General features: G+C 40.0%; 1 protein-coding gene across 1 annotated transcript in view; it reads left to right on the top strand.

Annotated features, from left to right (window-relative positions):
- KCNJ6 (potassium inwardly rectifying channel subfamily J member 6) overlaps nucleotides 1-16,235 on the top strand; it is a gene marked incomplete at its 5' end in the record, with an annotated part of 300,469 nt that extends 284,234 nt beyond the window's left edge. The window contains 1 exon segment of the mRNA NM_001133628.1: nucleotides 15,238-16,235. Within this exon segment, the coding sequence (NP_001127100.1) occupies nucleotides 15,238-15,563 (326 nt within the window). The 3' untranslated portion in view covers nucleotides 15,564-16,235.
- Between the last annotated feature and the right edge of the window lie 727 nt (nucleotides 16,236-16,962).

The following is a 16,962-nucleotide window of genomic DNA, read 5'->3' as shown; positions in this document are numbered from 1 at the left end:
GGAAGCCAAGACATGGTGTCACCAGATCTTTCCCTGTGGAGGTTTTTATTCCACTTGAAAGAACAAACAACAAAACGTATGATGTAAGGGACAAACACTATTGATCAATGATGCTAATTCTACAAGAAAGGTCAGCTGTTGCTTTTACACTTGACCAAGGAAAGGAAGGGAATTAAGAGAATCCCTAGTGGTGTCCTCAGGCAGAGCCCTGTGTTGAGTACTTTCACATGTGACACTTCACATGGATGCAATAGCACCTGTAATCTGGTCATTGTTTTCCCCATGTGACTGATGAGGAAGTGAGAGAGGTTAAGTAGCCTGTCCTGGGTCTCACAGCCACTCCATGCAGCCAAGATTCAAACCCAGGCCAGTGTGCCTCCCACTCCTGTAGTGTGGCCCCTATGCTTCATCGAGGAGCCTGTGCTCTGTAAAATGAAATGAATGCATTAAGTGATTTCAAATTACTTTAGCAGAAGGAACCTATTATTCAGTTTCTTGTTCTGAAACATTGTTTCCACGGGAAAAGACTGGGAAACAAGAACGTGTATGCACATATGTTTGCTTTGCTTATTTTTACAGGAGACACAGGAAGGATTGTATTAGTTTGTTCTTTCACTGCTAGAGACTGGGTAATTTATAAAGAAAAGAGGTTTAATTGGCTCACAGATCTGCAGGCTGTACAGGAAGTATGATAGCCTTAGATTCTGGGGAAGGTCCGGGAAACTTACAATCATGGCAGAAGAGGAAGGGGAAGCTGGTACGTCTTACATGGCTGGAGCAGGAGGAGGAGAGAAAGTCGGGGAAATGCCACACACTTTTAAACAAAATCTCATGAGAACAGCACCAAAGGGGAAAATCTGCCGCCATGATCCAGTCGTCTTCCACCAGTCCACCTCCAACATCGAGGATTACAGTTCAACATGAGATTTGGGCAGGGACACAAATCCAAACCATATCAAGGATCTAGCAGAAATGAATGAAAATGACCTCACATTGGAGGTGGGCAGAACAGGGGCAGAAGGAGTTTAGGATGGGAATGAGACTTTTCTGAATATGTCTTTTTGTGCTGACTAAATTTTTGAACCATGTAAATAGCTTACAAGTTTAAAAACAAAATAGAAAAAGAATGACAAAAGCAAACCCTAAAGGGAAACACAAATAGAAACAAAGGAACCTAACTGTTTATACAATGGATAACATAACCACATAGAAAAAAAAAATAGTTCAGGTAACTTTTGAACACCGTATTTTGATTGTACAACCTCGTGGGAATATTCTAGGATTTAAAAGAATTGCAAGCAATTTTTAGTTTTACCTCAGAGGTTTGTAGTTGATGGTATCAAAAGGGCAAAATGCATCTGTAGAATTAACAAAAGGCTATTTATTGAGATCATACAAGGAAGACGGCTACCATCACTTTCCTCCTAGTGAAAAGTCAAAGGAGGGTGGGTTTTATAGGGTAAAAGAAGGAAGTCTTCAGACAGACAATCTTTGCTTGGTGAGTGTTCTATTAGGTAGAATTTTTGGAAGTAGGGAAGCTTTCTGATTGGCTTTGAAGTGCATTGGGCAGTTTGTGATTGGTCCATCACCTACTGGTACATTATTGGGAGCCCTCAGGCTAAATAAAGTGACATGGGATTTTCTTTTTCAACTGGAGGAATTGCTGGTCCTTAGCTGTGAGGTCTGAGTCTTGAATAAGCAATTCCTCAGTAGAGTTAAGGATGTGACTGTTCCAAAAGTGTTTTGTATGTTTTGTAGGAGAGAGCCTACATATACAGATTGTTGAGAATTCAGATTCTTACTGTTGGAGAAGGAAGATACAAATATAGAATGGGAGAATTTGAAGAAGTTTCCTGCAGTTTGAGATTTGATTTGGGGCTATCTCGTGATTTCTTAAAAAGTAAATGAAGGTTGCCTGGTGCCTGCAAGCAATTTTCTGAAGATGGTAGCCAGGACCCCAGATTTGGGCAGAGAATAAACACCATTTGTGTGGAAGACAAGGTAAGAATGGACAGGCTTAAAAGAAAAGCTAGCGGAGGGTGGAAATGGTAGGCAGAAGGGAGTGGCAATTTGGGACAAATGGTGGCCAGGTGCTGGTGTGCAGAATGCCCTTGGCTATGATCATTCGTTTGCACTCCATTTTATTTTGTAAAATATGTTATCAATCTTTAGGTGTAAGACACTATAGAAGTTATAAAGATCAAAATTTATGGCTGGGAGCGGTGGCTTACACCTGTAATCCTAGCACTTTGGGAGGCTAAGAAGGGTGGCTCACCTGAGGTCAGAAGTTCAAGACTAGCCTGGCCAACATGGTGAAACCCCATCTCTACCAAAAATACAAAAATTAGCAGGGCATGGTGGTGCATGCCTCTAATCCCAGCTACTTGGGAGGCTGAGGCAGGAGAATCACTTGAACCCAGGAGGCAGAGGCTACAGTGAGCTGAGATCACATCACTGCACTTCAGCCTGGGCAACGGAGCAAGACTCCATCTTAAAAATAAAAATAAATCAAGATCAAAATTAACATGTGGTCTCTGTCCTCAAATGTAGAAATAATAGTGTTGTGGTTGACAGTGTAGACTCTGGAGCTTGGCCTCCTAAATGAGAACCCTCACCCCACTACCTATTGTACCTATTTGTCTGCTTAGGCTGCCACAACAACATACCAGACTCAGTGGCTTTAACAGGAGAAATGTATTTCCTTGCAGTTCTAGAGGCTGAAAGTCCAAGATCAAGGTGTCAGCAGGGTTGGCTTCTGCTGAGGGCTCTCTGCCTGGCTTGTAGACAACCACCTTCTTGCTGTGTCCTCACATGGCCTCTTCTGTGTGCATGTAGAAAGAGACTGCACATGCTCTGATGTCTCTTCCTCTTCTTATAAGGATACCCATTCTTATGATCTCATTTAACTTAAATTACCTCCCTAAGGCCATTTCTCCAGATACAGTCATATTGGAGGTCAGAGCTTTGAATATGGATTCTGGGGCATGATATTCAATCCACAGCACTATGTGACCCAGAGAAGTTACTTAATCTCTCTTTGCCTTAGTTTGCTCACACATGAGATCATAGCATCTGTCTGAGAAGGCTGTTTCAGGGACCAGATGGTTGGCTCACACTCAGCACACACTGAGCCCAGCACACAGTAAACACTCAATAAATAACATTTCTTACTTAATTCAATACTTAATTTATACACTTATCAATGACCTTGGTGAGAACAGAATTAGGAGTACACATGTAGGATCTCTTTTTTTAGACATTTTTAAAAATCCACACTTCCATTTGTTTTTGCATACCTGGAGGTGACCCTCACTGGCCCGCTAATATTTGCATAATAGAAGAAACACAACTGTTCATTGAAGGGATTTTTAACCTGAGCCTAGGGCAGGGCTCATCGTTATTTAAATGTTCAGCAGTTGGCAAAACCTACTGAATTAAAACCATGATTATGCCAGAAATCACACTATCCTGCTTCTTTTTGACACTGAGCTTGGTTAATCACCAATATCATTCTCCCACATGAAAATCGACCCAGCGCTGACTTATAAGTGCACAACACTTTATTACTGCACTGATTCAGCACAGTTCTTATTGAGAATGGGCACAGGAGTAAAGGAAAAGGAAAACATCATCTATGTAGCCTGGTGTTTGAAATAAAATGGTAAAGTATCTACAATCAGTTCTTTGTTTTTGAATATTGGAAATATAGATTCATTTTACAGTATTCAGAAGTGGTGAGAGTGGTTTGTATCCATCTAATTTTATTGGAATCGTATCCTCCAGGCAGTTTTCATGTATTATCTACGTACTGACTATACCTCTGGCTTTGCCCAGGGGGCTCTCTCATGAGGATGACTTTCATCATATTGGTATTCTGCACACAAACTTCTCCCACCATAATTTGTCACAGAATCTAAAAATAGGGCTTTGCCTGTTAAATCTCCATCTTGCAGGGCCTGCCCCTGTGTTTGCTCAGTGCCTATGGCACATTCCTTAGCTATGTTTCAGTCTGTTTTCCTGGATCCTAGGCAGAGTGAGCTTTGCAATCACCACCCATAACACACACTCCCTTCCCCTCCAAGCCCTCCTTCTCACATGGTCTTATTGGGAATGAAACGGCCACCCAAAGACAGGTTGTTTGCATGCATGTCCCTGTAAGCTTAACTCTTGGAAGAATAACTAGGCATCCAGACAGAGAAGCTCTCAGTGGAGAAACTGCGGAATGAAATAATTGTTAAAAGCTACACACACACACACACTCCCACACACCCTTTGGAGAAATAACTTAGTTCAGACAACACTGTGGAAATCAAGCAGCCTCCCTGTCATGGGTGAGTTTGCGTGTCAGTTTGACTGCGCTGGGGATACCCAGGTAGCTAATAAGACATTATTTATGGGTGTGTCTGTGAGGGTGTTTCCAGAAGAGACTGGCATTTGAATCTGAAGGGAGTAAAGAAGATCTATCCTCACCTGTGTGGGTGGGCACCATCCAATCCATTGAGGACCCAGATAGAACAGGGAAAAGGCAGGGAAAAGGGAAATTGGCTCTCTCTTCTAGAGATGGGCGTCCATCCTCTCCCTCAGACATCAGTACTCCACGTTCTCAGACCTTCAGAGCCCAGGACTTAGACCAGTAGCTCTCCCCTACCCACCACCAAATAAGTGAATAGTTAACGGTTCTGAAAACACTGAATAAGAAGGACCTTTGCATGAATAATTATAAGCAGTGTAATACAAAAAAATTCCAACAAAAATGGAATTAGGTGATTTTTTTAATATAGTACTTGATAAGTACAAAATAATGTACATCACATATTATGTTACAAAATGTGATAATAAAACACTTGTAATTTAGCTGGGTGCGGTGGCGCATGCCTGTAATCCCAACACTTTGGGAGGCTAAGGCAGACAGATCAATTGAGCTTGGAAGCTCACTACCAGCCTGGGCAACATGGCAAAAACCTGTCTCTACAAAAAATACAAAAACAGTCAGGTGTGGTGGCACATGCCTGTAATCCCAGCTACTCAGGAGGCTGAAGTGGGAGGATCACCTAAGCCTGGGGAGGTTGAGGCTGCAGTGAGCCAAGATCCTGCCACTGTAGTACGGCCTGGGCAACGGAGAGAGACCCTGTCTCAAAAAACAAAATAATAGGCCAGGTGCGGTGGCTCACACCTGTAATCCCAGCACTTTGGGAGGCTGAGGCAGGCAGATCACCTGAGGTCAGGAATTCGAGACCAGCCTGTCCAACATGGCAAAACCCCATCTCTACTAAAAATACAATAATTAGCCAGGCGTGGTGGCAAGCGCCTATATTCCAAGCTACTTGGGAGGCTGGAGAGGAAGATCTCTTGAACCCAGGAGGCGGAGGTTGCAGTAAGCCCAGATCGCACCACTGCACTCCAGCCTGGGCAACAGAGTAAGACTCCATCTCAAAATAATAAATAAATAAAATAAAGTAATATTATATAAAACACTTGTAACTTGGCCACTCAATTTAAGAGCTAGAACATTGCTAACCATTATATCTCCTTCTATATTCCTTTCTCACCCCAATATAACTACCTGTTTTTAACATTCCCTTGCTTTCTTTAAAAAAAACACAAAGTGATTTGGCTGAGTGTGGTGGCTCATGCCTGTAATCCCACACTTTGGGAGGCCAAGGTGGGCAGATCACTTGAGGCCAGGAGTTCGAGACCAGCCTGGCCAACATGGCGAAACCCATCTCTACAAAAAATACAAAAATTAGCAGCCATGGTGGTGCAAGCCTGTAATCCCAGCTCCTCAGGAGGCTGAGACACAAGAATCACTTGAACCAAGGAGGGAGAAACTGCAATGAGCCAAGATCATGCCACTGCACTCCAGCCTGGGTGACAGAGTGAGACTCTGTCTGAAAAAAAAAAATGATTTGTATGTATTCCTAAATACTGTATTATTCACTTATGCTTATTTTAACTTCATAAAAGTGGTATATTTTTAAATTTTATAAAACTTGCCTTTTTGTGGAATATTGTGTTTCTAAGATTCATCTATATTGGACCCTGCATGTGTAATTTACTTATTAGTACTTCTTAAAATTCCACTAGGTGAATATATGCCGTTGTCTGTCAATGGACAGTTGGGTTGTTTCCAATTTGTTAAAAATGATACTGCTGTCCTAGTTCATTGTGTTACTATAAAGGAATACCTGAGGCTGGGTAATTTATGAAGAAAAGAGGTTCATTTGGTTCTTGATTCTGCAGGCTGTACAGGAAGCATGGCCCTGGCCTCTGGTGAGGGCTTCAGGAAGCTTCCACTCATGGCAGAAGGGGAAAAGGGAGCAGGTGCATGGCGCTCACATGGCAAGAGAGAAAGGAAGAAAGAGAGGGGATGGAGGTGCCAGGCTCTTTTTAAACAATCAGTTCTCATGGGAACTGATAGAACGAGAACTTACTCATTACCTTGGGCATGGCACCAAGCACTCCATGACCCAAACACCTTCCATCAGACCCCACCCTCAACATTGGGGATCAAATTTCAACCTGGGATTTGGAGAGGACAAATATCCAACGTATAACAACTGCTATGAACATAACCATACATGTTTCCTGTTGCACATGTCCATAGTTGCTAAGTATGTCCTGTGATCTAATAGAGTGAGTCCCTACAGTTTATTCTTCTCCAGGAGTGTTTTGACTTTTGAGTCTTTGTACTTCCTTATGGTGTAAGAAAGGATTTGTCAAATCCATTTTTTTTAACTTTAAGAACGTTTTGTTGGGATTGCATTGAATCTATAAAGTAACTTGGGAAAAACTGACATCTTTAGGATGTTTAATCATCCTATCCATGAACATGATATATCTCTCCATTTATTTAAATCTTCCTTACTGTCTCTCAAATTGTATAATTTATAAATTGTCATAAAGGTTTTGTATTTCTATTATTAGATTTATTTCTAGGTTTTTTTTGTTGCTAGAGGAAATGGTGAAGGGTTGTTGTTATGTCTTTTGTTTGTTGCTGGTATATAAAAATATACATAAGTTTTCTGCATAGATTTTTAAATTCTAGCCACCTTGCTAAACATTCTTAGTAATCCTAATAGTTGTACTACTCTTGCGGATTTTCTATGTACACAGTTATATTATCTGCAAATAATGAAAGTTTATTTCTGAATCAAATTATTTTATTTCTTTATCTTATTTATACTGGCAAAGGCCTTTGGTAAAATACTGAATAGAAAAGGCGATAGCAAGCATTTACTGCATCTGTATTTAAAATCACTGGTCCTGACTTTAAAACGATCCTAACTTTTGATCATTATCATCATCAAAAATAATGATTGTTTAGATTTTTGGTACATACAGTTGGTCTCATATTCAAAGTTTATTAAGAAGTTTCATCATAAGTCGTTTTTGAATTTTATCAAATGAATTCTATGCACATATTTAAATGATCTTTCAGTCTTTTAACATGATAAATTATATGATCAGTATTCTAAGGTGAAACCACCCTTGCATTCCTTGGAATAAACCCAACTTGATCATGGTGTTTTTTTTCCTAAACTGTTGGATTTGGTTTGCTAATATTTCTTCTAGGATTCTTGTAGCTACACAAGTGAATAATATGGGCTTGTGTTCTCCCTTTTTTTCTCTCTTTCTTGTACTATATTTATGACTTTATTGTCAAGATTATTTGCCTTATAGAATGAGTTAGGAAATGATTCTTCTATTTCCTAGGAGAGTTTATGTAAAATTATCATAATTTCTTCCTAGAATATTTCATTGAACTCATCTTTAAGATTGTCTGGGCTTTGTAATTTATTTATGGCAAGTTTTTAATCACTGGCTCTCAATTTCATAATTGGTTATAAGTTATCTCTGCTTTTTATTTTTACTTAAGTATTAGTAATTTATATGATTTAGAAAATTATCTATTTCATCTATATTTTTAAGTTATTATAATCTCCTTTTGTGTTTTCAGTTTCTGCTGTTTCTATAGTTATGTATACCTTTGAGTTCCTAATGCCATTTATTTTTGCCTTCTATACCTTTTACTTGGCCAGTCTGATCAGAGATTTGTCTATTTTACTAGACTTTTCAAAAAAACAACTTTTGCCTTTATTGATCCTCATTGTGGTTGATTTGTTTTATATTTTATTAATTTATACAGTGATCTTTGTTGCCTATTTCCCATGAATTAATTCTGTTGTTCATTTACTAATGTCTTAAGTTGAATACTCTAAACATTAATGTTCAGACTTTCTTCTTTTCTAATATATGCATTTAGGCATATAAATTTTTCTTACTTTCTATATGCCCTTTAATTTTTATATTTAGAATTTCAATATCACTCAGTCCTAAGTACTATCAAACTTCCATTATGGTTTCTTCTTTGACATTTACAAGTGTGGTCATATATTCCAAAACGAGGTAATTTTTAAGTTCATCTTTTCTTATTTTTTTCTGTCCTGTGCATGCAAAGCTCACGATTATATCAGTTCATACGCAGAATCTGGAAATCCTCTTTGCCAGTTCTCTCCTCTGTGAGATCCACCCCTCCCCCTGGTCAGCCCCCACTTTCAGCTCCCGGGCCTTCTTTTCTGATACTTCTTTCTCTAAAGCCAAGACTTGCTCAGCATTTGAGCCACCTGGGCTGCTGCATTGTTTTACACAATCAGGGCCACTCTTAGGGTAAAGCAGTCAGAGGAAAGAGGAAAATGCAGCCACAAGCTCTGGTCCCTGGAATTCCCCTTTCCCAATACTCGGTCCAAAAAGACAGGCTCTCTCTCAGTTTTTGGCACCTGTGTCACCGCCGCACTGCAGAGCAGCTGAGGACAAAGGCTGCACTCAGGGCTGGTGGGGAAGTCCTCACACTCAATTAACGGGGATTCCCACTCCCATCTCTGACTCACAGCAGCACCTTTTCCTGGTCCTCTGGTGAGAAAGGCAGGGTTTCTCTCTGAGATTTTCTTGCCAGCACTTGTTCTGCATCGGGGCCCCAGTTCTACACTGGGGCCACTCTCAGGTTAAAGCCAGAAAATAAAAGAGGAAGGCAGAAAAATTTATCCCCAGACGATTCATTCCTCAAGTTTTGACTCCCTTCTCCAATCGCCCTGCTATTGTGAACTTTCTAGAGTCTTCAGGTGGTTTCATTTTGTACACTGTCCAGAGGCCTCAACTATACTTGGTGGGAAGGAATAGGTGCGTTACTCCCTCTTCACCAGCCCCAGAAGGCTCATCTCTTGCTTTTATTGAACTCAAGTTTAATTCAAATTATGAATTTTGTACTTTTCCAGCATTGTGTTATATTTTAGCTGAGGTCCTTCATCTTCAGACAGACATGACGCTGGAAGCAGTAATCTCTCACTTTCTTTTCTAATGACTCACAAGCAATCTTTTTATTTAACATTAATAATACATTTCAGACATGGCCAATGAACAATATTAAGCTGTTTCTGTATAGTTCTCTAAGTCTACTCCTTTCACTTAAGCATAAGTACTTACTGGGAACCTCCAATGTTGAAGCACTGTGCTAAATGCTAAGGAATACGGAAATAAGACCAATAGATCCTCAGGGCATTCACAATTCAGCAAGGAAAACAGACATAACTGCTGTAAAACACTCTGATAAGTGCTGTGATAGGTCACTGAAGTGTTACGGTGGCCTGGAACTCAATAGTTCCAGCAAGTGACTGGTTGGTCACAACGTGCTTTGGAAAGGAGACCACACATTAGTTATCTCTTGAAAGATGAGCAGCATGTTACTATGGGAAGGGCATTCAAGATAAAGGAGAGGACAAGCACTGTCACAAAAATAGAAATGCAAATGGCAGCTACCGTTAACAACAATGCATTATATACCCAAAAATTGCTAAGAGTAGATTTTAAATGTTCTCATAACAAAAAAATAAAATAAGTGTGTGAGGTAATGGATACGTTAATTAGCTAGACTTAGCCTTTTCACAACATACACATATATCAAAATATCATGTACACCATCAATATGTATAATTTTTACTTGTCAAACAAATAAATACATAAAACAAAAGGTAAGACATTTTGTAATTTTCCAGCATTGTGTTATATCTTAGCTAAGGGTCCTTCATATGCAGACTGACATGATGATGGAAGCAGAAATCTCTCACTTTCTTTTCTAATGACTCACAAGACATCTTTTTATTTAATACATTCAGACATAGCCAATGAACAATATTAAGCTGTCTGTATAGTTCCCCAAGTCCACTCTTTTCGCTTAGCAAGTACTTACTGGGAACCTCCAATATTGAAGCACTGTGCAAATGCTAAGGAATATGGAAATAAACAAGGCAAATAGATCCTCAAGGCATTCACAATACAATAAGAAAAACAGACACCTATGACTGCATGCTCAAAGGAGATCAAGATTAGGTTTTCCACCTTTTGCTCTTTACCAAATGAAGCATCTCTTTTTCCAGAAAGTACTTTACTTACAAAATAACCTAGTTCTGGGAGCCTTTATGATGATGTCCCTGATATGGAACATAAACACCACACACACACACACACACACACACACACACACACACACACACACAGATGTCATCTTGGCAGTTCTGCCTTGCTTATGAGGCTAACTCATTTGGTTTTATTTTGCTACTTTTCCAAATTCAGTAAAACATCTCACTTTTAAAGACTGGACTGGGACCTAAGTCAATATGTAAGACAGGAATTTTTCTGAAGAAAATTATCAATTTACCCTAGAAATACTTTTTAATATTTTACTGATAGACAAACATTAATATTCTTTTTTATCCTTTTTTAAATGAGTTCTGATATAAAAATGATGAATAAAAATTGGAAAAGCATCCATGAGCATTTACTTAAATCTTATCTTATTACATAAATTAAATACTCCTCTTCAAATGGCACTATGGAAAGGTATTTTCCTCTCCCTATAGAAGTCAGTAAGTGTATTGAGTTTGCTGCCATAACAAAGTACCACAGACTGAGTGGCTTAAACATCAGAAATTTATTTTCTCACAAGGCTGGATGGTAGACGTCTGAGAACAAAATGTGAACAGGGCTGGTTCTTCTGAGACCCCTCTCCTTGGCTTGTAGATGGTCATCTCCTCCCTGTGTTCACATAATCTTTCCTCTTCTTATAAGGACACATAATCTGTGTCCTAATTTCCTCTTCTTATAAGGACATCAATTATATTGGATTAGGGCCCACCAGTATGACCTTATTTTAACTTAATTAACTCTTTAAAGATCCCATCTCAAACATGTCACATTCTGAAATACCGGAGATTAGGACTTCAACATATGAATGTGGGGGTGGGGGTGCACAATTCAGCCCATAATAGGACACGTAAGACAATCTACACAAACCAAGCCAATATTATTAATATTTCCCCCAACAAATAGACCCGCCACATATTTTGGATCACTTTGTTTTATTGATTAAATAAAACTATGATATATTCATATAATGGAATAGTATAATTGCCATAAAATGGAATAACCTTAAAATCATGCTGGAGAAAAACATTTATATTTACCTATGTAGTTACTTTTTCCAATGTTCTTTATTTCTTCATGTGGATTTGAGTTACGGTCTAGTCTATGGCCATACCACCCTGAACACACCTGTTCTCATCTGAATTACTATCTAGAGTCTTTTTATTTTAGTCTGAAGGACTCCGTTTATTATTTCTTGGAGTAAAGGTCTGCTAGCAACAAAGTCTCTCCATTTTTGTTCATGGAATGGCTTCATTTCTCCTTCATTTGTGAAGGATAATTTTGCTGGATATAGAATCTTGGTTGCCAGTCTTTTTCTTTCAGTGCTTTTAATAATGTCTTCTCATTGCCTTCTGGCTTCCATGGTTTCTAATGAGGAATAAGCTATTAATATCATTGAAAATCACTTGCATGTTATGAGTTGTTTATCTTTTGCTGCCTTCAAGATTCTACCTTCATCATCATGTTTCAACAGTTTGATTATGATGTGTCTCAGTGTGAATCTCTTTGGGTTCACCTTACTTGTGGTTTGTTAAGTTTTTTAGATGTATAGATTAATGGTTTTCATTGAATTAAAGACTTTCCAGTCATTACGTCTTCACATAATCCTTATGCTATTTTCTCTTTATACTCTCCTTCTGGGGCTCCTATTATGTGTATGTTGGTATGCTTGCTGTGTCCCACAGGTCTCTGAGGCACTGTTCATTTTTCTCCATTCTTTTTTCTTTCTATACCTCAATAATTTTAACTGACCTATCTTCAGGCTCACTGATTCTCTTCTGCCAGCTCAAATCTGCTAAGTTCCTGTAGTAATTCTTTTCTTTCATTTATTATACTTTTTACTTCAGAATTTATGTTGGGATTTTACATGTAACTTACTTTTATTATTGCTATTCTTTATTTGGGGAAACAGTGTTTCCCTAATTTCCTTTAGTTCTTTAGACATGGCTTCTTTTAGTTCTTTGAACATATTTAAAATAGCTGATTTAAAGTCTTTCTCTAGTGAATCCAATGCCTAGGCTTCCTCAAGGACAGTTTCTATCGACTGCTTCCCCTTCCTGTGTATAGGACATGCTTATTTCTTTGCATGTGTCATAAATTTTTGTTGAAAACAGGCATTTTAAGTAATATAATGTAGTAACCCTGAAAATCAGATTCTCCCTCCTTTTCAGAGTTTTTTGTTGCCATTGCTATTTGTTTTTTAGTAACTTTCCTGAGCTAATTTTGTAAGGTCTGTACTTTTTGTGTATATGGCCACTAAAGTCTCTGCTCAGTTAATTTAGTGATCAGCTAATAATTAGACAGATTCTCTTAAAAGCCAGTAACCAAATATCTCCCAGTCTTTGTCAAGGGTCTTTGTGTACATGGTGGGACCTGCCTTCAACATTCAGTCAGGCACTTTACAACTCTGCATTAACCTTCACCTCCTGCTTGCACAGAGACTCGGTGTCAACCAGAAGTGAGAGCTCAGGGCCTTCTCTGGTTTTTCTTGGGCATGTGCACAGCCCTACACATGCATGTGGTCTTCTAGTTTCTCAGGAATATGTCAGAGCTTTCCAAAGCTCCCTGTGAACCTCTTTCCCCAGAATTTCTTTTTGTTCTTTGATTAGCTTGCTGTTTTCCCCAACTGTTATCACAGCCCTATTTTCTAGCCACTTTACCATAAACATGTACTTCCTTGGTGGAAAAAGAGTTATTGGATCACCTTTTCCTCTTGACTTCCTGTTTGTTTCTCATTCTGAGCCCACATATCACTGCCATCACCTGTCTTCACCCCACCCTCAAGCACAGATAAAGAAAATAATTCAGAAGAGAAACATTGTTTGAGAAGTAAAATCAAATCAGTGTTGACCTTTTTTTTCCTAATACCTAAAAGCCCTGCAATGTTTGTTTTAGAGGCATAAAGGCGGGGCTTCTGTGGGTCATCCAGGGAAACATTGAAAAAGGGTCACATTTCGGTTTTGAGATTAAGAGGAAGAGCACAGAGCTGGGGTGAGGGCTGGTGCTGGCTCAGGCTCTGACAGCTATAGCTGAGTCAATCACATAGGTCCCTGGCACCCCAGTTTCTTCTTCTAGACACAAGGAGCAAATGCAGTGCTGCAGGAATGTTGTGTAGCTCTGGATCCTTCTGTGTAAACATTCACAGACATCCTCTTCTCCCTAATCCACCTGCATTCAGCACAAAGCAGCTGCGTAATACTTATTGGTGGTCCTAACAGATGACATACTGACTGGCTGGCTGGCTGCTCTCCTGATTGAATGGACACAGGGCCACAGTATGATATTCATGAGTCCCTGGTGATCTTGCCTTTGTAAGCCCCTTGCCCCATTAAGAAAATGTTTTAAGTTATATTTTACAACTGTGTTGGTATAAAGATAAATATATTAACATTCCATCTAAAAGTTTATCTTTTCTGATTTTAAGAGTTGAAACATTTTCACGGGCCTCTAAAAATATCATGGGCCATAGACACCATGCCTTTTTGCCTAATGGAGAAGTCAGCCCTGGATTAATGACTGAATGAATGTTTTCATTTCCTGAGAATTTGTATAAAAGATTTCTTTGACCTCAGAAAAAAATTTGAAAAACCACAAAAGCGTCATTTCTCATATCTTATGCCACACTTGTTGCCTATTTTTATTTTCCAAGGTGGTGGCTGGACTTTTCCTCATTCTGCCATTTCATATTTAAAAGAAAGCTACTTCCTGACTCCAGGGCTGCTGGTAGCTCACGTGGTGCTTTTATGTAAATTACAAAAAGGCTTCTCATCTTTAAGAAAAGGGAAAAGTGTCCGGGAGCAGTGGCTCACGCCTGTAATCCCAACACTTTGGGAGGCCGAGGCAGGCGGATTGCCTGAGCTCAGGAGTTCACGAACAGCCTGGGCAACACGATGAAACTCCGTCTCTACTAAAATACAAAAAAAAAAAAAAAAAAAAAAAATTAGCCGGGCATGGCAGTGTGCACCTGTAGTCCCAGCTGCTCAGAAGTCTGAGACAGGAGAATTGCTTGAATCCTGAAGGCGGAGGTTGCAGTGAGCCGAGATCGCACCACTGCACTCCAGCCTGGGCGACAGAGCGAGACTCCATCTCAAAAAAAAAAAAAAAAAAGAAGGGAGAAAAGCTTTTAAAGTAGTTATGATTGCATAGTCTGAGCAACTATGACCACCGGGCCTAAGGAAACTGCAAATTCAGGTGGGTGACCCTTCCAACTGAATCTGGGGCCACAGTCATAGCCTGTGTGTTAATGGCGGGTGGGAGGGTAACACTGATCTGCGGCCTCTAGCTTAAAAGCAGCCTAAGTGTAGTTCCATATCTGAAATTTCATTCTAAGTCTGTGGCCAAAGAGCTCAAATCCCATTAGAACCCAGGCTAAACCTCCAAGAGCAGTAGGAGGCCACAGTCATGGCTTCAGGGTTCTCCCAGAGCAGAGTGGACCAGACATAGCCACACACACACGAAAACTTGTGTGCATTTGCACACTTGATTTCCTTTGTGTGTGCATGGCCATGCAGGCAATTGTGGCTTGATGCGGGCCAGGACTCTCTCATTGTTCCCCAGGACTCCCCTAAGAGGCCTGGAATCTCCACGGCACATTAGCATGTGTCTACAACATGAATGACACCTACTAAGCTACTAAGCGTGGCATCGTATGCAGGTCAGTCTCAACAGCTGCATGCAGTACTCGTCCCAGCTCTCTGTGACTCCTTGGCCATGGAAAGCCCACACTTAAATATGCTAAAGCCTCCATTCTTCTCTCTGCAGGGATGACATGCCAAGCTCGAAGCTCCTACATAACCAGTGAGATCCTGTGGGGTTACCGGTTCACACCTGTCCTGACCCTGGAAGATGGGTTCTACGAAGTTGACTACAACAGCTTCCATGAGACCTATGAGACCAGCACCCCATCCCTTAGTGCCAAAGAGCTGGCCGAGTTAGCCAGCAGGGCAGAGCTGCCCCTGAGTTGGTCTGTATCCAGCAAACTCAACCAACATGCAGAACTGGAGACTGAAGAGGAAGAAAAGAACCTCGAAGAGCAAACAGAAAGAAATGGTGATGTGGCAAACCTGGAGAATGAATCCAAAGTTTAGTGCCCTAGCTGGGCAAACCCTTCTCTTCTCCCCCCCAACACAATCTTTCCTTGTCTCTCATTCTCTTTCTTTTCTGTCTCTCTTGCTTTGTTCTTTATTTGTTTATATTTAATTTTTACATGACCAGAAAACAAATCTTCAAGGTGTAAAATATCTACCTGCCCTCTCTCAGTTATTCAGATTGACAAGGTAGACATGGATTTGATGAAGGTGCAAAGTGCCCTCATTTGTGGCCCAAGCCTGGTCTCCTCCCAAAATACTACACGTCCAACTCCTGGAGATTTCAGTTACTTACCTGCATGTGTTATACAATACCAGATCACTCAAAAAGGTGTGTCAAAGATTTTACCTGGGATATGACAAGCAAGGTGTCTGGTGCCTATTTATTCATTCAGTGAGACACAGAGTGGAGCCCTCAGTTTTATGGATCCCAATTCATTTCATCTACTACAGGGTGAGGTGCTTGCCCCCATGTGGGTGTGGCAGTTACAGGGCCCAGGTGAGCTGAAGACAAACCACTGTACATATATATGCCTTATGTAATTATTTTCTTTTTGTAGTTAGTAACAAAACCCAGCATGTACAAAAGTACCATAGAACAGAACTGCTAAATACTGTACATAGATGTATCATTAATGTAGGTTTAGATATATAACTTTAGAAATAAGAAGCAAAAAAAAAAAAAAAAAGAAAGAAAGACAGATTCCTAACATGCAGTAGGCATTTCTGTTTTGATGTCTGTGTTTTCTAGGTTATTTTGATCCAGTTGATGGCTGGCCCTTCAGTGCATGGCCTTTGTTTGTGTCTCAGACTGGCAGACATTAGGGTACCTCACTGTTCCCACGCTGATCCTTTCATTGAATCTAACAAGCCATAGGTCTGGGGGAAATTGAGAGGTCTGGTAGATGGCAAAACCCACCACCAATATGCTGATATACTGTGAAATGTTACAAAACAGATGTCTTTTTTTAAAAGATAACAAGGGCCTCACTAACTGGCCTGGAGGAGGGGGAATACCAGGAAGGAAATATTCTCTAGCCTGTCACCAAAGGTATGTTTTACTTTTCACATGAGCTCTTGCCCTTTGTAGTACAATAATTTAGGAACTTTTCTGCAAAACCATTGATTCTCCAGCTGTAGTTTCTCTACACTCTTACGATGAGACATGGTAAGTTAGCAGAAGATGGTTTGGGTCTAAAGCCATGAAATTCACAAAGGCATGTAGTGAGTGGCATGCATTATAATCATCGACCTCTCACACTTTGACTCTATCTGGCGTTCTGAGAATGACATCTCGCCCGTCCCTGGGACTTATCCATCAGCATTTCTTGCATTGTGATCTTTTATTATTTTGAAATGACCAGAGTTTAGTATTCAAAGATTAGATCAACAATCTTGA

Source organism: Pongo abelii, chromosome 22, assembly GCF_028885655.2.
Source record: "Pongo abelii isolate AG06213 chromosome 22, NHGRI_mPonAbe1-v2.0_pri, whole genome shotgun sequence".
Classification (NCBI taxonomy): Eukaryota; Metazoa; Chordata; class Mammalia; order Primates; family Hominidae; genus Pongo; species Pongo abelii.
The sequence above is the reverse complement of the archived record's forward strand: the minus strand, read 5'-3'. Positions and strand labels throughout refer to the sequence as shown.